General features: G+C 45.5%; 3 protein-coding genes across 4 annotated transcripts in view; 1 reads left to right on the top strand and 2 right to left on the bottom strand.

Annotated features, from left to right (window-relative positions):
* Window positions 1–1,097, bottom strand: part of arhgap10 (Rho GTPase activating protein 10) — a 41,731-nt gene extending 40,634 nt beyond the window's left edge. The window contains exon 1 of one of the 2 annotated variants that reach the window (XM_037471132.2): window positions 489–1,097. In XM_037471132.2, coding sequence (XP_037327029.2) covers window positions 489–642 — 154 coding nt within the window. In that variant the 5' untranslated portion in view covers window positions 643–1,097. The remainder of the gene's footprint in view (window positions 1–488) is intronic. The other variant, XM_037471135.2, reaches the window with a different exon arrangement.
* A 514-nt stretch (window positions 1,098–1,611) lies between these two features.
* Window positions 1,612–10,127, top strand: prmt9 (protein arginine methyltransferase 9). The gene is made up of 13 exons (XM_037471130.2): window positions 1,612–1,951; window positions 2,412–2,611; window positions 2,783–2,931; window positions 3,085–3,321; window positions 3,464–3,631; window positions 3,753–3,855; window positions 4,396–4,505; window positions 4,600–4,792; window positions 5,487–5,670; window positions 7,044–7,719; window positions 7,799–7,952; window positions 9,151–9,273; window positions 9,642–10,127. The coding sequence occupies exons 2-13, from the start codon at window positions 2,414–2,416 to the stop codon at window positions 9,900–9,902; spliced, it is 2,556 nt and encodes an 851-aa protein (XP_037327027.2). The 5' UTR covers window positions 1,612–1,951; window positions 2,412–2,413; the 3' UTR covers window positions 9,903–10,127.
* Window positions 10,128–10,315: 188 nt separating this feature from the next.
* Window positions 10,316–15,015, bottom strand: tmem184c (transmembrane protein 184C). Its single transcript, XM_037471139.2, has 10 exons — window positions 14,477–15,015; window positions 13,855–13,985; window positions 13,731–13,767; window positions 13,342–13,547; window positions 12,686–12,760; window positions 12,487–12,580; window positions 12,283–12,395; window positions 12,045–12,144; window positions 11,795–11,966; window positions 10,316–11,687 (listed from the first exon to the last, which is right to left on the bottom strand). Exons 1-10 carry the CDS (start codon window positions 14,591–14,593, stop codon window positions 11,374–11,376), a joined length of 1,359 nt encoding a protein of 452 aa, XP_037327036.2. The 5' UTR covers window positions 14,594–15,015; the 3' UTR covers window positions 10,316–11,373.
* Window positions 15,016–15,530: the final 515 nt, after the last annotated feature.

The raw sequence follows: 15,530 nt of genomic DNA, 5'->3' as shown, positions 1-15,530 counted from the left end.
GAATTATAAAAGCATTACATAAAAGAGACTGGGTGGGTTCAACGGGACATTTTTGATGACTAGGTGCCGAGGACTGGCTGTGAGCACTGAGCACCTTCCAAACAAGCCCAGGGGAGTAGAGTTCACACAGATAACAATCTAATCATTTAACCCTGTAGAGGTGTGACTGGGAGCAAATAGACCAGGAAGTTGTCAAATGAGCTCGAGGCCTCTTGGTTCAGACCCACGACAGAACTGTCCTCATAAAAAAAAAAACACAATGCAGCATTCCAAGAAAAGTAAAGACAACGCCGTGGTTTGATAGTTATCGAGACAATTCTTCTATCTGTTCTGCAACACTTAACACCTCCGAATGGAAAAAGTGAGTAAGAAGTTGTTGCAAAATAAGGGACTCAGGAAGACCAAGACCTTTTCTCCCTTCCAAGGGAGGTTTTTTTTTTCTTCTTACAGTTGAAACGTTTAATTAAAGCACATTGAAATCAACTCACGCTTCGTTGCATTGATGAGGTTCTTCCCATCTTTGTACAGTTCTTTGATGAATCTGTTGGTTTTGTCCAGTTCCGCTTCGTGTGACTTTATTTTCTCCCTGAAACTCGGGCTGTCCAGATAGCACTCACTGAACTCCAGCGGGTGTAGTCCCATGTCTGTGACAGATTGAAAAGCTTTGTTTTCAAGAACGAAAAAAAAACGGTAGTAATGACACTACAACCTTGAAGTTAAAAAAAAAAAAGCTAGCCGTTTCTATAAAATAAGCGCTCGTTTCCGCAGGCGGTTTTCAAGTCTCACAGAGAAAACATAGCAACGTAACGCGGCGGCAGCTAACGGCGGTTAGCATGGCAACTTCTGACACGGGCGCGTGAGTGTTGCTCCACAGTTGTCAAAAAAAACGGGAGAGAGGAGCTAGCCGGTTCAACGGTTTAAAGGTGATAGCAATACGCTGACGGGTGACGCTTTCTTCGGAAGTCGGTTCACAGGAGTTGTCGGACAGTCATGGTAGCTGTGTCCAGATTCTCTTTCCTCCGCCAAAGGCACTCCACCTAGCAAAGTGACAGATTGAGAAACTCTGCTGACATATGGGTCCATGTACAAAAAAAAAAGCTTCTACCAAAGACGTTGCAGTTTCTGCAAGATGGTTTAGTGCTTTCTATTTCCGCCTTTGATGCGCGGCCCAGCGAGCACCGCGTAGACAAATGCAATGGAATGGAATCCTCAAGTCTGCAGGTGTGAGCAAATAATTGAGCAGACAATAAAGGGTTTAACCTTATATAATCCAATATACAAGACATATAACAAGGTATAGGCACATGGAACCATCTGTGTTCTACTTTCTAAGTATTTACGGGTGGGAACAATGTGAACTTTTATACTCTTTGGTTGTGCTTGACGATTTGCCTATATTTAGTTCCGAAGCGGGAATCTTTACTGTGGCGTAATTTGTCAATAAAATCGGCCATTAATAATTTCCATGTTAACAGTTAATGGTAGTCGATAGCATGGAACCTTGTCTTGCCTCCTGTTTCAGACCGAGTTGTTTAGTGTGCGGACACGTTGCTCGTTTAACGGTAGCAAAACGTGACTACACATGGAACCTTGTCTTGCCTCCAGTTTCCGACCGAGTTGTTTAGTCTGCGGACACGATGCTCGTTTAACGGTAGCAAAAATGTGATTCACATTTTTCATTAGCATCTGGCCGTTTTTACGTGCCCATCAACAGGCAGCCTTTTTTGGACATGCAGTTAACGTTTCGGAGCGACGGTCACAACCGAGTGTTAGCATGTTAGCTAGCCCCCGCTAGCACAGGAAGGACCGCTTATAACGATGCTAACGACTTTATTTGACACAACCGTAATGTTAACGTACATTAGCACCCTAACTAAACAGCTGTGATCTTTGGCGTGAAACTCCCTTCATCCCATAACTTACCCCAGCTTGAGATCCAAAACCACACTCAGTAAGTCAACATACATTGTCAGTAATGCCTGTAAAATAGCATTTAGTTGGAAATACGTTATATTTGTTAACGTTTTAAGACCCTATTATAACGTAACTAATGTTCGTATCTCAGTTATTATGAGGTTGTTATCATTACACCACAACATTTTGATGTGTATCGAAGCCCATTTCAAACTAAAATATAATATTTGATGAATATTCTGGAAGGACAAAAATAGAATGCCATGCGAGTCAAAACGGAGATTTCCAGATGTAAAATTGGCTTCGTTTTGTCTCATTTTCCCCTCGTTTTTCCCCCTTCCTGTCTGAAATACTTTCCCATAGTCTACGGGCATTACATTACATTACAATTGGATATTGACCCTGATTGTCTTAAAATGTGTATTAATCTGTATATCATACATCAGACACTAAAATGCTCTAATGGACTCCTCTCTCTCCTTTTTTTTTCGCTCAAGGGATGCCGAACACCAGTGCGAGGCCGAAGCATGGCAGGAGGACACGGAGGCGCCGCAGAGAGGACCCCGCGAAGAACGAGCTGGTCTCTAGTTCCCTCGAAAGTGCCCAGCAGTGCCTTTTTAACCAAGACTACGGCACCGCGTTCGTGCACTACCTTCTGGTCCTCAACCTTGCGCCTATGTTTAAGGACTTTGCACGGGTAATGACTGTTTACACTGATAACCTGTCTGCCTGCAACCACTGCCAAACATTGGGCACACATGAAGACCACAATCATAATCACTCACTCACTCACTCACTCACTCACACTCTCCGGTCTGTTTTTACTACTTTTTTTGGAGGGCATAATGTTGTGACATTTCCCTTTTAGGAGTCCTTTAGATTCACTCTGTTCAAATGGACCGAAGAGCTGGACTCTGTGGGCCGCATTCAAGACCTCTTTGACTGTTATGAGCAAGCGCTGGAACTGTTTCCTGCCGATGAGGTCATCCTAAACAGCATGGGTGAACACTTATTCAGGTATTTTCCTCATCTGCATAAATGTTATCAGTGCTTAGTGTATTTTTTCTCAACTTCCGTCACCACTTTAGTTATAACAGAATAATTTAGCTTCATATTGTTTGGATGAAATATCTGCTTAAGCAGCTTTCCTCCTGCCTTTTCCCCATCCAGAATGGGCTTCAGAGACGAAGCTGCGGGTCATTTCCATAAAGCATTGAAGCTGAGACCAGACTATCCAGAAGCCAGGGAGAACTTCTACCGCGTGGCCAACTGGCTGGTGGAGCGCTGGCATTTCTTGATGCTCAACGACCACGGGAGGAACCGAAAGTACCAGCAGGCCATCCACAAGGCGGTTCGGAGCGGCTGTGACACTGTACTTGACATAGGTACTGGCACCGGGATCCTTGGGTGAGAGTTTGCAAACTTTCTATTCTTAAAGTCATGGTGTGTGCTCTATTTGTATGTTACCAACTGAAACCCGGATATTTTTAGTACCCGTGTTTATTGAAACCAGTATTATTGTTCTAATTTCCTGATTCTCTCTGGGCAGCATGTGCGCCAAGAAGGCTGGGGCTGCTGAGGTGTACGCCTGTGAACTGTCGAAGACGATGTATGAACTGGCTTGTGAGGTGTTGAGCGCTAATGGGATGGACGGGAGCATCAAGATCCTCCATAAGAAGTCCCTGGAGATGGAGTTGCCAAAGGACATCCCGCACAGGTGCAATTTATTTTAAAAAGTCCATTTGTATTTTACAAGAACGATACCGTTTTCTTTTTTTTTTGTTCTGTTGAGTAGTATTTCTCACGTTTTGTTCCGTTTAATATTTTAAATCTCTTAGAGTTTCCCTGGTGGTGACAGAGACGGTAGACGCAGGGTTATTTGGAGAGGGTATCATCGAGAGCCTTATTCACGCTTGGCACCACCTCCTGCTACCTCCACAGGTGACTTCACTCACTGAACACAAACACGGGACAGGAAGCAGAAACTATTTAGCAGTTGGCACAGTGCAATATTTATGTTTCCATGAGTTTGTAGCACCCAAAATCTATTACCGTTTGCAACTAAAATAAGCAGTTAGAAATCCTAAAATAATCCTTGTAAACATTTGAAATTTGTTCGATGACATTCAATTAAAAAAAGATATGGAGTGGTAAGTATTTAGAACAATGCTTACGTTTCTTGCACGGTGCTGCGGGAGATAATCTGTGGAAAATGCAGGTTGCTCTGCCTCCCTCTAGTGCACGTAACAATATCTGCAAGAGCCCCCCGCACCTTTGCACCTGCAGCTTTAAGGCGCTCTTGGTCAAACTCATGATGAAAGATGCTTTTTAAACATCTTCATACTACAATTTGTTTGTTTTACTCACACATGCAGTAGCCATGTTAATGAATGTAACCGGTGAACTTTGATCTTTGGCTTGTGTTGTCGAGGGGCGTTAATGTGTAGTCTCATGAAAAGCACACGTTTTGTCGTCCTGAAGAGAGGCGAGAATGAATTCCAGGATCCGTCCGCGACGGGACGGGTCATCCCCGCCGGAGCCACCGTGTTCGGCATGGCTCTCGAGTGCATTGAGATCCGCCGGCATCACAGGTAGGCCCCCTGCAGTCCACCATAGTTTCCCCCCCCTCCCCCCTGTAGCTACCTTCTCCAAACACGAGGCACTCAATGGCTTTTCCTCCCGCAGGCTTTGCGTGTCGGAGGTGGGCGGTCTGTCCATCGCTGACGCCGGGCAGCTCTGCAGCCCGGTGAGCTGCAGCCCTGAGCCCGACGACTCCATGGAGCCCTACACCACGGAGAGGCTTAGCAGGGTGCCAGGGGGGTACCGAGCTCTCACTGAGCCATTCACGGCCCTCAACATCAATTTCAACGACGTGCAGGTGAGCGGAAGCTATGAGGATGAACTCGGCCCACTCTGTTCATTTAAAGCGCTTTTACTTTACTTTCAACATTTTCCTTTGTGTCTGATATGCAGCCCTGTGACAATGCCTCATATTATATGTTGCCTTGGTTCAATAATGTCATTAATTTACCTTTCCTATTGGGCCCGTGAAACGAACATACTGGCTGCCTCCCCAAGCTGAAATATTGCACGTCGGCACGTTAACTATTCAGTTAAAGGCCTGCAGGGATTGTTGACTGATTTATTGGCTCACAATGAACTCCCGTCGGGCCGATCATAGACAGCGTGTTTATCTCCTGAACAGCACCGGGAGGAGCCTTAGTTGATATTTGTCCAACAGTAAGACAAACTGTGTCTAGAATAAGTTAGGCAAACTCTGCACTCAACTCAAGTTATTCAGTACTTGTGCCCAAAGCAGGGGAAAATCCATTGGCGGAGCGCCTCTAAAAGAGTGATCCGTTGACCGTGCATTACGTACCATGCTGTGTAAAAAAGACGCAGACAACATTCACAACTGCATTGTCAACGTCAAACCTTCTGCAGTCGGATGTTTTATTTACCACCCACATCGCATGTTTGCACACCTACGACCAAGCTTGACCTTACCTTGGCTTCGAACTGACAGCCCCGTGACGACTCTGCTTAACGGTTTGGTTTTGGTGACCCGTTAGGAGCTGGAGGGCCTGAGCTCCAGGGCGGTTCAGCAGATCCGCATGCCCGTCACTCAGGGGGGGGAGCTGGACGCTCTGGCCGTGTGGTTCCAGCTCCACCTGGATGAGGAGAGCAGTCTGTCCACCGGACCCCAGGAGGACACGTGCTGGGAGCAGGCCATCTACCCCGTCTACAGCACCGATGGTAAGGTCCCACGGAGGTACAGGTTCAGTTTAATCAGCGCTGTGTGTCTCTTTGACAACGGTTTGTTTACTGGTGTGAATTTCATGAAAGATATTGTAATTTCTCAGCCTGTATTCCGTACTGCCACATGTCGTGCATTTCCATGTTCCATCAGATGAGGGCAGTGTGTGCTGGAGACCCTAACACACTATTTAACAATCTTAACTTTGTTGAATTATGCCATGGAATTGTTCTAATGATTTTAGTTAATATCCACGTGAAAAATAGTTCTATTCATATTTTAATACAATGAGGATAAAGATTCCCTGAAGGTCTTCAAAACCTGCCATTTAATTATTACTTAATTATCATCACTGAACTCCACAATACGCTAGTTTAAAAATGAGTGGAGGCACAAACAAAAGAAATTTGTTAAGCAATAAACTGAAAAGTGGGAGGTATTTTTTTTCCGCTCAGGCAGCTGTGAGCTTCATAGCTGCTGACACGAGGTGACACGTTCCAGTTGGCGATGCAGTGCCTCGTCTCTCAGACAGGCCTCGACAGCGTTTCAGCGAGCTGCTAATTGGCGGAGGCAGCGTCGGGGGGAGCCGCCGCCTCTCCCGGTGATCACCTACATCCGTCTCCCCGGTCGCCGTGACGTTGTGCGCCGCGATCGCCTGTGACACTCTTTAGTGTTCATGAAATTCTTATAGGCAATAAATATGCATTTTCCCCAAACGCCTCTGACGAGCGCCGCGCTGACATGAAGACGCGAGCAGATGTTACTCCTGTCGGAATAAACCCCCCCCCCCACTTCCCCCTCCTTCCCTCTGTGCCGCCGGTCCCCTGAATCTCATTGCCCTGTTGGGCTCCCTCTCTGCATCCTCACTGTATTTCAGTTGGTCCCAAAAGTGAGATTGGCACAACGGGCCCAGTCAGTGGTTTCCAGGGCTGTATATTAAAATATATATCCAAACCGTTATTAAAAACAGATATTCAAATATGAAAATTAGTATTCGAATGTAAAGCTGTCTTGATGAATAAAATAGACTAGAGGCTACAACAGCTTAATACACTGGTTTGATTATTTAACCGTTTCATGCCAAGGAAAAGTTCCATGTTTACAATGTCGATGGACCAAGCTCTGCGATCTTGGCCATTAGTTCATTTTCTTTTTATTGTGTTGGTAATATGTTGTTAAATTTTTTTTTTAGTTCAAACATATTTCTCTATGTAAGTAGTTATGTCTCGTTGTATTTACTTGTCCTGTTATTGACGTGCCTAACGCGCAACCAGTTATTCGAATATTGTCTCTTTATAAAGCGAATACTCAAACGTCATTTTTGAGCCATTCTGACAGCCCTGGTGGTTTCCCCTTCTTTCTTCCTTTTTAGGTTTTGTCCTGAAACCTCAGGACGAGCTGATCGTCGAAGTGTCCTGCAGAGACGCCTTCCTGCGGCTCTGCGGCGTGGCCGTGCTGAGGGACGGCCAGGAAATCCGCCTGGAGAAGCGCCCGGACACGCAGGAGCCTGCGAACTCCGTTTCAACCGCCGAGGCTGAGCTGTGCAGCGCGCTGGCGGGTCTGCAGACCGACCAGAATCCGGCCAGAGACTTCTGCATGCTGGAGTGTTCCGAAATGGCGCTGCTGAACAATCGGGATTACCACCAGAGTTTCTACGGCGCGCTGGCCAAACTCGTCCCCAAGCTGAGGGCTCAGGGCCAAGGCAAAGAGCGAGAGTCGGGCGACTCGCCGGACGGCAGCGACCTGCTCTACGTCCTCGACGTGTCCGAGGGCTTCTCCCTGCTCTCCCTCATCGCCGCCGGCCTCGGCCACGTGAAGGCCTTCAGCTCCGTGGAGAAGGCAAAGCAGCAGGAGGTCCTGAGGAGACTGGCTCGCTCCAACGGCGTCCCGGAGCAGCACCTGGAGTTCTGGCTCAACCACGTGGAGGACGAGCACGGGATGCTGAAACGGCCGTCCAGGGAGAAGCTGTGGAGCGCCATCATGCTGGACTGTGTGGAGACCTGTGGTCTCATCAGACAGAAGTTGATGGAGAAAGCTTCGCTGGCCAGGTAAGGTGGGGTTTGTTTGTTTTGCTGCCCTTGTATGTAGGTGTGTGAGAGACGCGTGTATTTCTACCTTGTGCGTCAGGTGTTTGCTGGAGGACGGAGGAAGTATTTTCCCAGCAAAGATCGTGGTGCACGGCATGCTGGTGGAGTCGGACACGTTGCTGCTGGAAAGTGCTGTGCAGGGTCAGGAGCCCACGCTGGGATTCAATATCGCTCCCTTCATCAATCAGTTCACTGTAAGTATACTGTTAAGTTATTTTAGGAGCTAAATCTTCCTTTTGTGCATTGCAGGTCCATAGAATTCGATTCTGTCTCGTGTCTGAAGTCAACATTACTTCACGCAGACGCTATGCTGTGTTTGAGAGCTCACATCATTCACATATAAAGTTATCACTTTGACGTTTTTTTTTTTTTTTTTAAACACGATCGGTGGAGACAAATGTATGAAAGACTCTATGAAAAAGCGTCTCCGCGATGTATGGGTTGTTGTTGTTGTCTTTGGTTGAACAAGGTATTTCACTCGGAGTACTAAGGTCCAGGACTTCTCTGCTGTGCACTACTCTTTGATGGGATTCCCCGCTGTATTCAGAAGCTGCAAAACCTCTTTGAATTATTTTTCTTTTATTTGGGCTGGAAATGATCCCCCCCCCCTCCCTTCCCAGCATTGTGTTTGTGCTCTAATTTGGTAGGACCCACGCGGGACAGTCGTTTGTTTTAACAGATGTTGTCTTTGAAGCCCTCGGTGGAGGGCACTCTCTAACACAACTGTCACACGAGGCACCACACACACACACACACACACACACACAGCCCGAGACGTTCTTACCTGAATCCATCAGTATACATTACATCAAGCACATCAAACAGCCGGATCTGAGGCCTGCACAACTGTGACGGGGGAGGAGGAAAGATCCTTTTGTTCCCCTGGAAGGGAAACTGTGACACTTTCTGTGCTGCCACGTTGGTTTGTCCCTGAGCTTTTAAGGCGCGCCACGTCCTCGGTGTGAGGCGTTAAGGGGATGTTTCCAAGCAGTGACTTTGTGGTTACCTGCTGACACAAAGAATTTAAACCTGATGTGAATAGGTGACAATTTGGGACAATGCGTGCAGCTTTGTCAGCTTTTGCATGATTTCTTTAAGACAATGCTATAAAGGACAAAGATAATTATAATCTTTTTTGAAAATACATTTAAAAAAAAGGAACATGGCTTTGTGAAAGTGGAAAGTTAAAAAGCGTAGGGAGCTGCTATGATAAAGTGTCTTTCACTCAAACAAAGCTATGTGCCAACCCGTGCATCATCACATCCCAGTAGCTCTTCCTCCCAGTTTTTTTTTTACTGGTTTTTGGACAATGTGGTTCCTAAATCAAAAATTGACAATTTGTATCCATTGCAAAGAAGTCACTAATCCTTTTTCATCTTTTATGTCCTTAAGGTACCGGTGCATGTGTTTTTGGACTTTTCCACACTGGAGTGCAGACATCTCAGTGAGTCTGTGGAACTCTTTGTTCTTGACCTCATGGATTCCACCGTTAACTACACAAACAGAGAAGTAAAGGTGAGAGATTTGCTGGTACTGCCAACATGATTAATATAATATAACAAGAAAATCCCAAACTACTTTCTGGTGTACAAACACACTGCACCAAAAACCCAGATGTAAGTCATACCTATTGACACACAGTCTCCCTCAGAATAACTTTGAAATTTACTTTCCCTATTTTTTGGTACCGGCACAAAGCAACCTTTTGACATTCTGGAGCAATCAATTATTTACGGAACACGATGTGCTAAGTTAACCGGTCCCATTTAAGCTTTTTTTTCCCCCCCTACACTCAGAAATAGTAAACGCAAAGAGCACCCTTAGGCCTAGCTGGCCCAGTGGTACCATACGTATCTTCTTACGCCTTACTCTCCTCTCCCCAGGTGCGGGCTACATCCGCAGGTAGAATAACCGCGATTCCCTTCTGGTACCACATCTACCTGGACCCGGAGATCAGCGTCAGCACCCTGAGTCAGAACTCTCACTGGAAGCAGGCGGCTGTCGTGCTGCAGCAGCCTGTGGAGGTGCGGGCCGGGGACCAGGTCCGCCTGGCCGTGAAGCTGCACAAGAGCGCCATCTCCATATCGGCGCATATAGAGAATACACCCGGGCCAATGGAACAATTAGCTCTCGCCATTAGTTAAATTCTGATGTATTTCAATGCCTCGGTGATATAGAGACTACGTACACGTGCATTGAATGCTCCACAATCCTTTTCTGGTACCATTTTAAAGGTTGACTTTCTCCAGTGTTATTTTTCATAACTGGTATTCCCGGTGTTCAAAGTTCAAGCTCCGGTTTGAGATTTAGTAGAAGCCTGCATGAGCCGCACAATCCCTCTTGAGAGTCATCTTGCTCCTAAATAATTTGTCACACAAGTCATGTTTTTAAATTGTTTTATGAGATCATAGTATGTTTATACTCCTGCACCTGATATTTGTAAGTATAAAACAAATATTCCCATGATTACACGTGGAGTTGATTTTGTTTGTCACTATCCCCAAAAGACCATGAATAAATGTGACCTTTTAAAAATAAATTTAAGGAAAAAAAATAATTTAATGTAGTTACTCAGATTTATTGAGACCTTTGAAACAGAGTTAAAATAATTTGTTGAACCATCTAATGTAGTAACATCAGTTTTATTAAAAGAATAAAAGCACGTAAGGCATTTTCTAGTTGGACAATAAAGATTATGCTTTTGATTGTTTTGTTTAACAGAAACTGATGTCCCTTTACATAAAAATGTCAAACCTGCACAAATCCATGTAAATCACAATGAAAAACAAAGCTAGGGAGAAAAGAACATGACGTTGCAATAACTTCAAAATAAAGGTGATAAACCTCAGCAAAATATTACTGATTAAAGCATTTAAGTGGATGTAGTGGACAGACTAATTCCATGGCACATAAAGCATTTTTATGAAACGCTTAAATAAAGCGATGTTTGAAATCTATTAATGTGCCCGGTTGTAACTGACTGAATTCTGTTTTTAATTACATCGTATCAATATTGATTCTGTAGCAACGTCACACTGTATAGACACCTCATTCAGCAGGCTTAGCTCTAACATACGGATCAAACAGTTTAATTTAAACCTTGCGTTCCTAAATTCATCTCTTCATCCCGCCCCCCCCACCTGAGACAAAAAGAAAAAGATTATTCTAGACATCTAATGTGCGCTCATATCGTAATTTTACAATGGCTCATTTCAATTGATGTTCTTCTGAAATCACTTTAGTTTAAGATATAGTGAAGAAATCCTTTGCGTTTGTAAAGTTGCACATTTGGCTTTCATTCAACTGTCTCATCAGAGATCACGATATGACCCGAGACGACACAAATGTGTAATCATTTCCGATTTGTAAAAGACACACTGGTGGATGCGTCTCATCTCAAGGGACACAATTAGTGTGCTTTTTGGGACGTTAAGTCTTTCCCAACTGTAATGAATTAAAAACCATCCTTCATAGCCTCCTGAGCCACGTAGCGCGCTAGTGGAACAGAATCGGCAACATCTTTCAGTCATTGAGTGCCATCACTCCACTGAACATTCCTGGAGCTGTCAGAGAGGTCCATCTGGCGAGGCTGTACCCGGGTACCCCACCGGTACGCTAGGTGATCACGATGAGGTCTGCTTCCGTCGGTTCTTCGCTTTGGCTGGTCCTTTCCTCCTCCTCCGGGGTCTCCTCCAGTCCAGCCTCGTACCCCTCGTCCCACGGGGCCGAGCCGAGCCCGGCCGGCGCCGACGCAGAGTGCGGCGGGAGGGTCCTGCCCAGGCCCTGGTATTGACCGTTGGGGGACACGGGGTTGGACACCGCCTCGGTGACGACGTCCTGGGAGCCCGAAGAGAGCAGGCCAGATCGCTCCCCATCGCCCGGATCCTCCCCGAAGTAGGACTTCCTTGGCCGACCCATAACTGTTCTCCCTGTAAACAAACAAAAATAAATAAATCTCAATTTTTTGGAGCGCTTATGCCGGCGATGCTCACATTTTGCCGCTGTGCAAGGACTCCGGCAGCCAGGGGCCACGCACCAACATTGCGGACTTGTTCGGAGATGTCCGCTCTGACATCAGAGACGTCCCACATCGCCATGAACGAGTCGAAGCAGGAACCCTCCTCGGCCTCCTGGATGTAAGGCTTGTAGGTGAAGCTGAAGTGATGAGCAATGGCTGCCAGGAACATCTCCACGCAGATGATGAAATCCTGAGGGGAAACGGGGCCGTGTGGGCTTAGGTTCTCCCCCAGCACCTCGGCTTCCTGTCTAGTTACGCTTCAGCTCACCTGCAAGCCAGTGGCCACGGCCTCCACACTCTCCCACTCCCACGTCCGCTCCTCCGAGATAACGCCCGCTTTCACCAGCAGCGCAATGAACGCAGCTTGCCTGATCGACGAGGCGACAGAATAACGGCCGGTCAGCAGCTGCCAGCCGTCTGACGCCATTGTGCTTTACGGTGCATGCACGCCAGTTAAGGATGATTCGGACCGACGCTCTGTTGTCGCGTCGTCAAGAGCGACTCACCAGAACGAGACGAACACCACCATTTTGACGCACAGGAATTTGCCCACTGGCTTGATCGGACTCAGCTCCTCCCTCAGCGCCCTGTAGAACAGCACCAGGCAGTACATGGCAAACTAGACCGCAGAAGACAGAAATCAAACGGTATGTTTTAGAGTGAGGCAAATTACAGTAAGAAAAAACAAAAAAAAACAATGGCAGTGTTACCAGCTGTGAAATATTGTTGAAGATGACCAGGTACGTCCATGCATTTGTTGAACTGAAATTGCCTTCATCGTAGACTCCACAAAGCTGACAGATCCTTGGAGGGGGGGGGGGGGGGGGGGAAATCAATAAATAAAATTGTGACCAAAAAGCTGCCAACGGTATTCAGAAATAAAATGCACAAAGAGCAGAGCTCACTTACAGAGCGATCACTGTTGTGACGGGTCGAACAACGGTGTACTGCAACACTCCCAGTTTGCATCTCAGCAGCAAAACCCTGCAGGGGAAATACGTGAATGATTAGAATGAGTTTAAAAACATCAAACCCAATCCCTAAAGGTCACAGGAAATGTGCTTTTTTTGATCTACATGAGAGATTTAGTAACACAGCTATAATGGGTTAACATTTTAACAGCCCAAAGTGATGAAATACAGAATTAGACAACATAGCTGATGCTGCTCACGGTCAAGAAAAAGTGAATGCGTTTTACTCTCCTTCTGTTATAAGGAACAAAACTGATCCTGGGACATGATCAGACATGCTGACCGATTACATTATGGTTGTGATTATTGTGACTGAGGCCAATTTGAAGCTGACGAAGGTCATTGTTTTATTTACGAAGAACATTTCCCCATGTCACGTTTTGGGGTCTAACTACAAAAAACAAAATGACTATGGAAGTCAGATCTCAAATTGCGGGCCATTGAAGTAAATAGGCAGGAAATATTGGATTACTGTTAGTACAGCTGACATGTTTGGGTCAGGCTATGCAGGGGAACAATGACCCTTACACAGAATCCTTGCCTGTAACATTTGATAGAAACGAATATATCTATCCATTTCCAAAGGAAACCTACTCTCCCATGGGCCAGGGCGGGCAGCAGCAAAGAGGGGGCAGATGTCTCTGCTGCTCCTGGGACTCCAGCATCGACACCAAGCTGGGGTACTGATTCTCCAGGTAGTTCAGCAAGAAGGTCATGAAGTTGTAGATGACATAGGCCTCGTAGCACTCTCTGCATGTGTCCACGTAAATGGCTATCCGTGGGTATTTTAACGCAATCCACTGGAAGATATCAAAAGAGGAGCAGGACGTGAGGGTAAATAACTTTTTTTTTTAAAAGCATCTATTCTCCTAAAGGTAACATCACAAGGGAATGTGAAATTGGTTATTCTGGACACATATGGCAATCTATGCTGGATTACTCTGTGTCGCACTACGACATTGATTAGATTACACACAACTCACACTGTCCAAGCTGTAGATTGGGACCATCCATAATATCCTAAAAAAAAGATGCAAACACACAAACAATCAGAAAGCACGTTCAGACGTGTTGTTCACAGAGCTCGTGATTTGATGGATCCGTTACCTGATGATGGGCTTCTGAAGCTCTGGCTGAGTGTAGTGAACCAGGTGCTGCAGGATGCCCCATAACGATATGGGCATGGTCATGAACACAAATATCCCAGCGATGAACCATGCTTTATTATGAATGCCAACCTGGTATTAAACGGAGACAAACCGTCAACACTGGAAAAAAACGCGTCGTATTATTTCACCAGACTAGGAGAAACTTTTCTACATCCAATAGTAAGTTAAGGGTAAAACACGTCAGATTCTTTACTCAAATGAAAAAGAACCACAACTTTTACACACATTTAAAGGGAAAGTATTAAAATGAAGTAAAATATACATTTCCAGAGTGTGAAATAATCTGCCAGAGCCGTATGACTATTTCAAACTGAAATAGAGATTATACTGGACTTCAATTATCTATTATCTAAAAATAGATCTACATATATAATGATGTGATCTTGGTAATGATTTTCTTGGGGCTAACGAGAGACTCCAATGATTTGATAAAGATTTCTGACCAAAGCATCATATCTAAGCACTTCAATGCAAACAGTAAATACTAAAGGAAGGCAAGCAAAGTGGAGCTTTTGCCCCATAAACTCATTAGCATGTATCTATTCATGTTTAGAACTGACCCCTGACTTTTGCATGTCCCATATGCACAGAGGCAGAACGACTAGCAGCAACAAAATATAAAGCACGACGACCAGCGGCCGGATCCATCGTCTCCAGTTCCCACAGGAGCAAGGCATCGTGAACTAGCCGCAGGTTCCGGTGACCACGAGAGATGACCTTTAACGTTAGCTCCGCATTGTTTAAATGACCCGGGACAGACCGTGTCCAGTGGACGGCCGCGTTGTCTCCTTCTCTAACGCCAAGTTACATCCCTGGGGAAGTAGCCGCTGGAAAATTACGAGCTCATATGACTCGATTTAATGAAGCTAGGTGGCTAATGTTAGCTACTCGGTTTTTGTTCCCCATGTAAACAAACGAAGCAGATATTCCTGTCTAAACCATCGGAAGTAAATAAATGTCTACTTCAATGAAGGAAAACTCCCCTCATATAAATCTTCCACCTCTTTAGATGAAACGACACATAACAGTATTTTTGAAGGTTTACGATCGTAAAAGTTTCCAAAAAAAGTAATCGCTGTGGAGTGTGTACTTCCTGGTTTATGCGTCAGATGTGGTAACGCCTACAATCCATAATCTGATTGGTTGAATCGAGGGAACTAGCCAATTGATGAAGAGGATTTTCCTTCCTTGTGTGGTTCGGAACCATTTAATATGAGTCCCGTCATCGCTGCGGACCTTTTTATTTAATTTTTGTTTGCATAACAGAGCATACTTCTTTTCCTCTAAACAAGGACACTTGCACTAACATACTGTATTTCAACAAGGCTGGTGACTCTGGCTGTTAGGTATGCATTCAAATTGCCCCCCCCCCCAAAAAAATCCCCAAGTCTGGGGACTTCTGAATCACGCGAGGAGCACGCCTTTTGAACCGTTGACGCGACTCTCTCTTTCAGCAGCTCTGGTTTGGTTGCGCAGAAATGTTGTTGGTCACATGATCTTTTCTTTCGCCAGCAGATGGCAATGTGATTTAACGATTTCCAGGATAATAGACCTACAATCTTACAATCCATTGTTGTAGACTCAGACTGGTCACAGATGTCAGTGCGGATAACT

The sequence above is a fragment of the Pungitius pungitius genome, chromosome 9 (assembly GCF_949316345.1).
Source record: "Pungitius pungitius chromosome 9, fPunPun2.1, whole genome shotgun sequence".
Classification (NCBI taxonomy): domain Eukaryota; kingdom Metazoa; phylum Chordata; class Actinopteri; order Perciformes; family Gasterosteidae; genus Pungitius; species Pungitius pungitius.
This window is presented reverse-complemented; position numbering and strand designations above follow the sequence as displayed.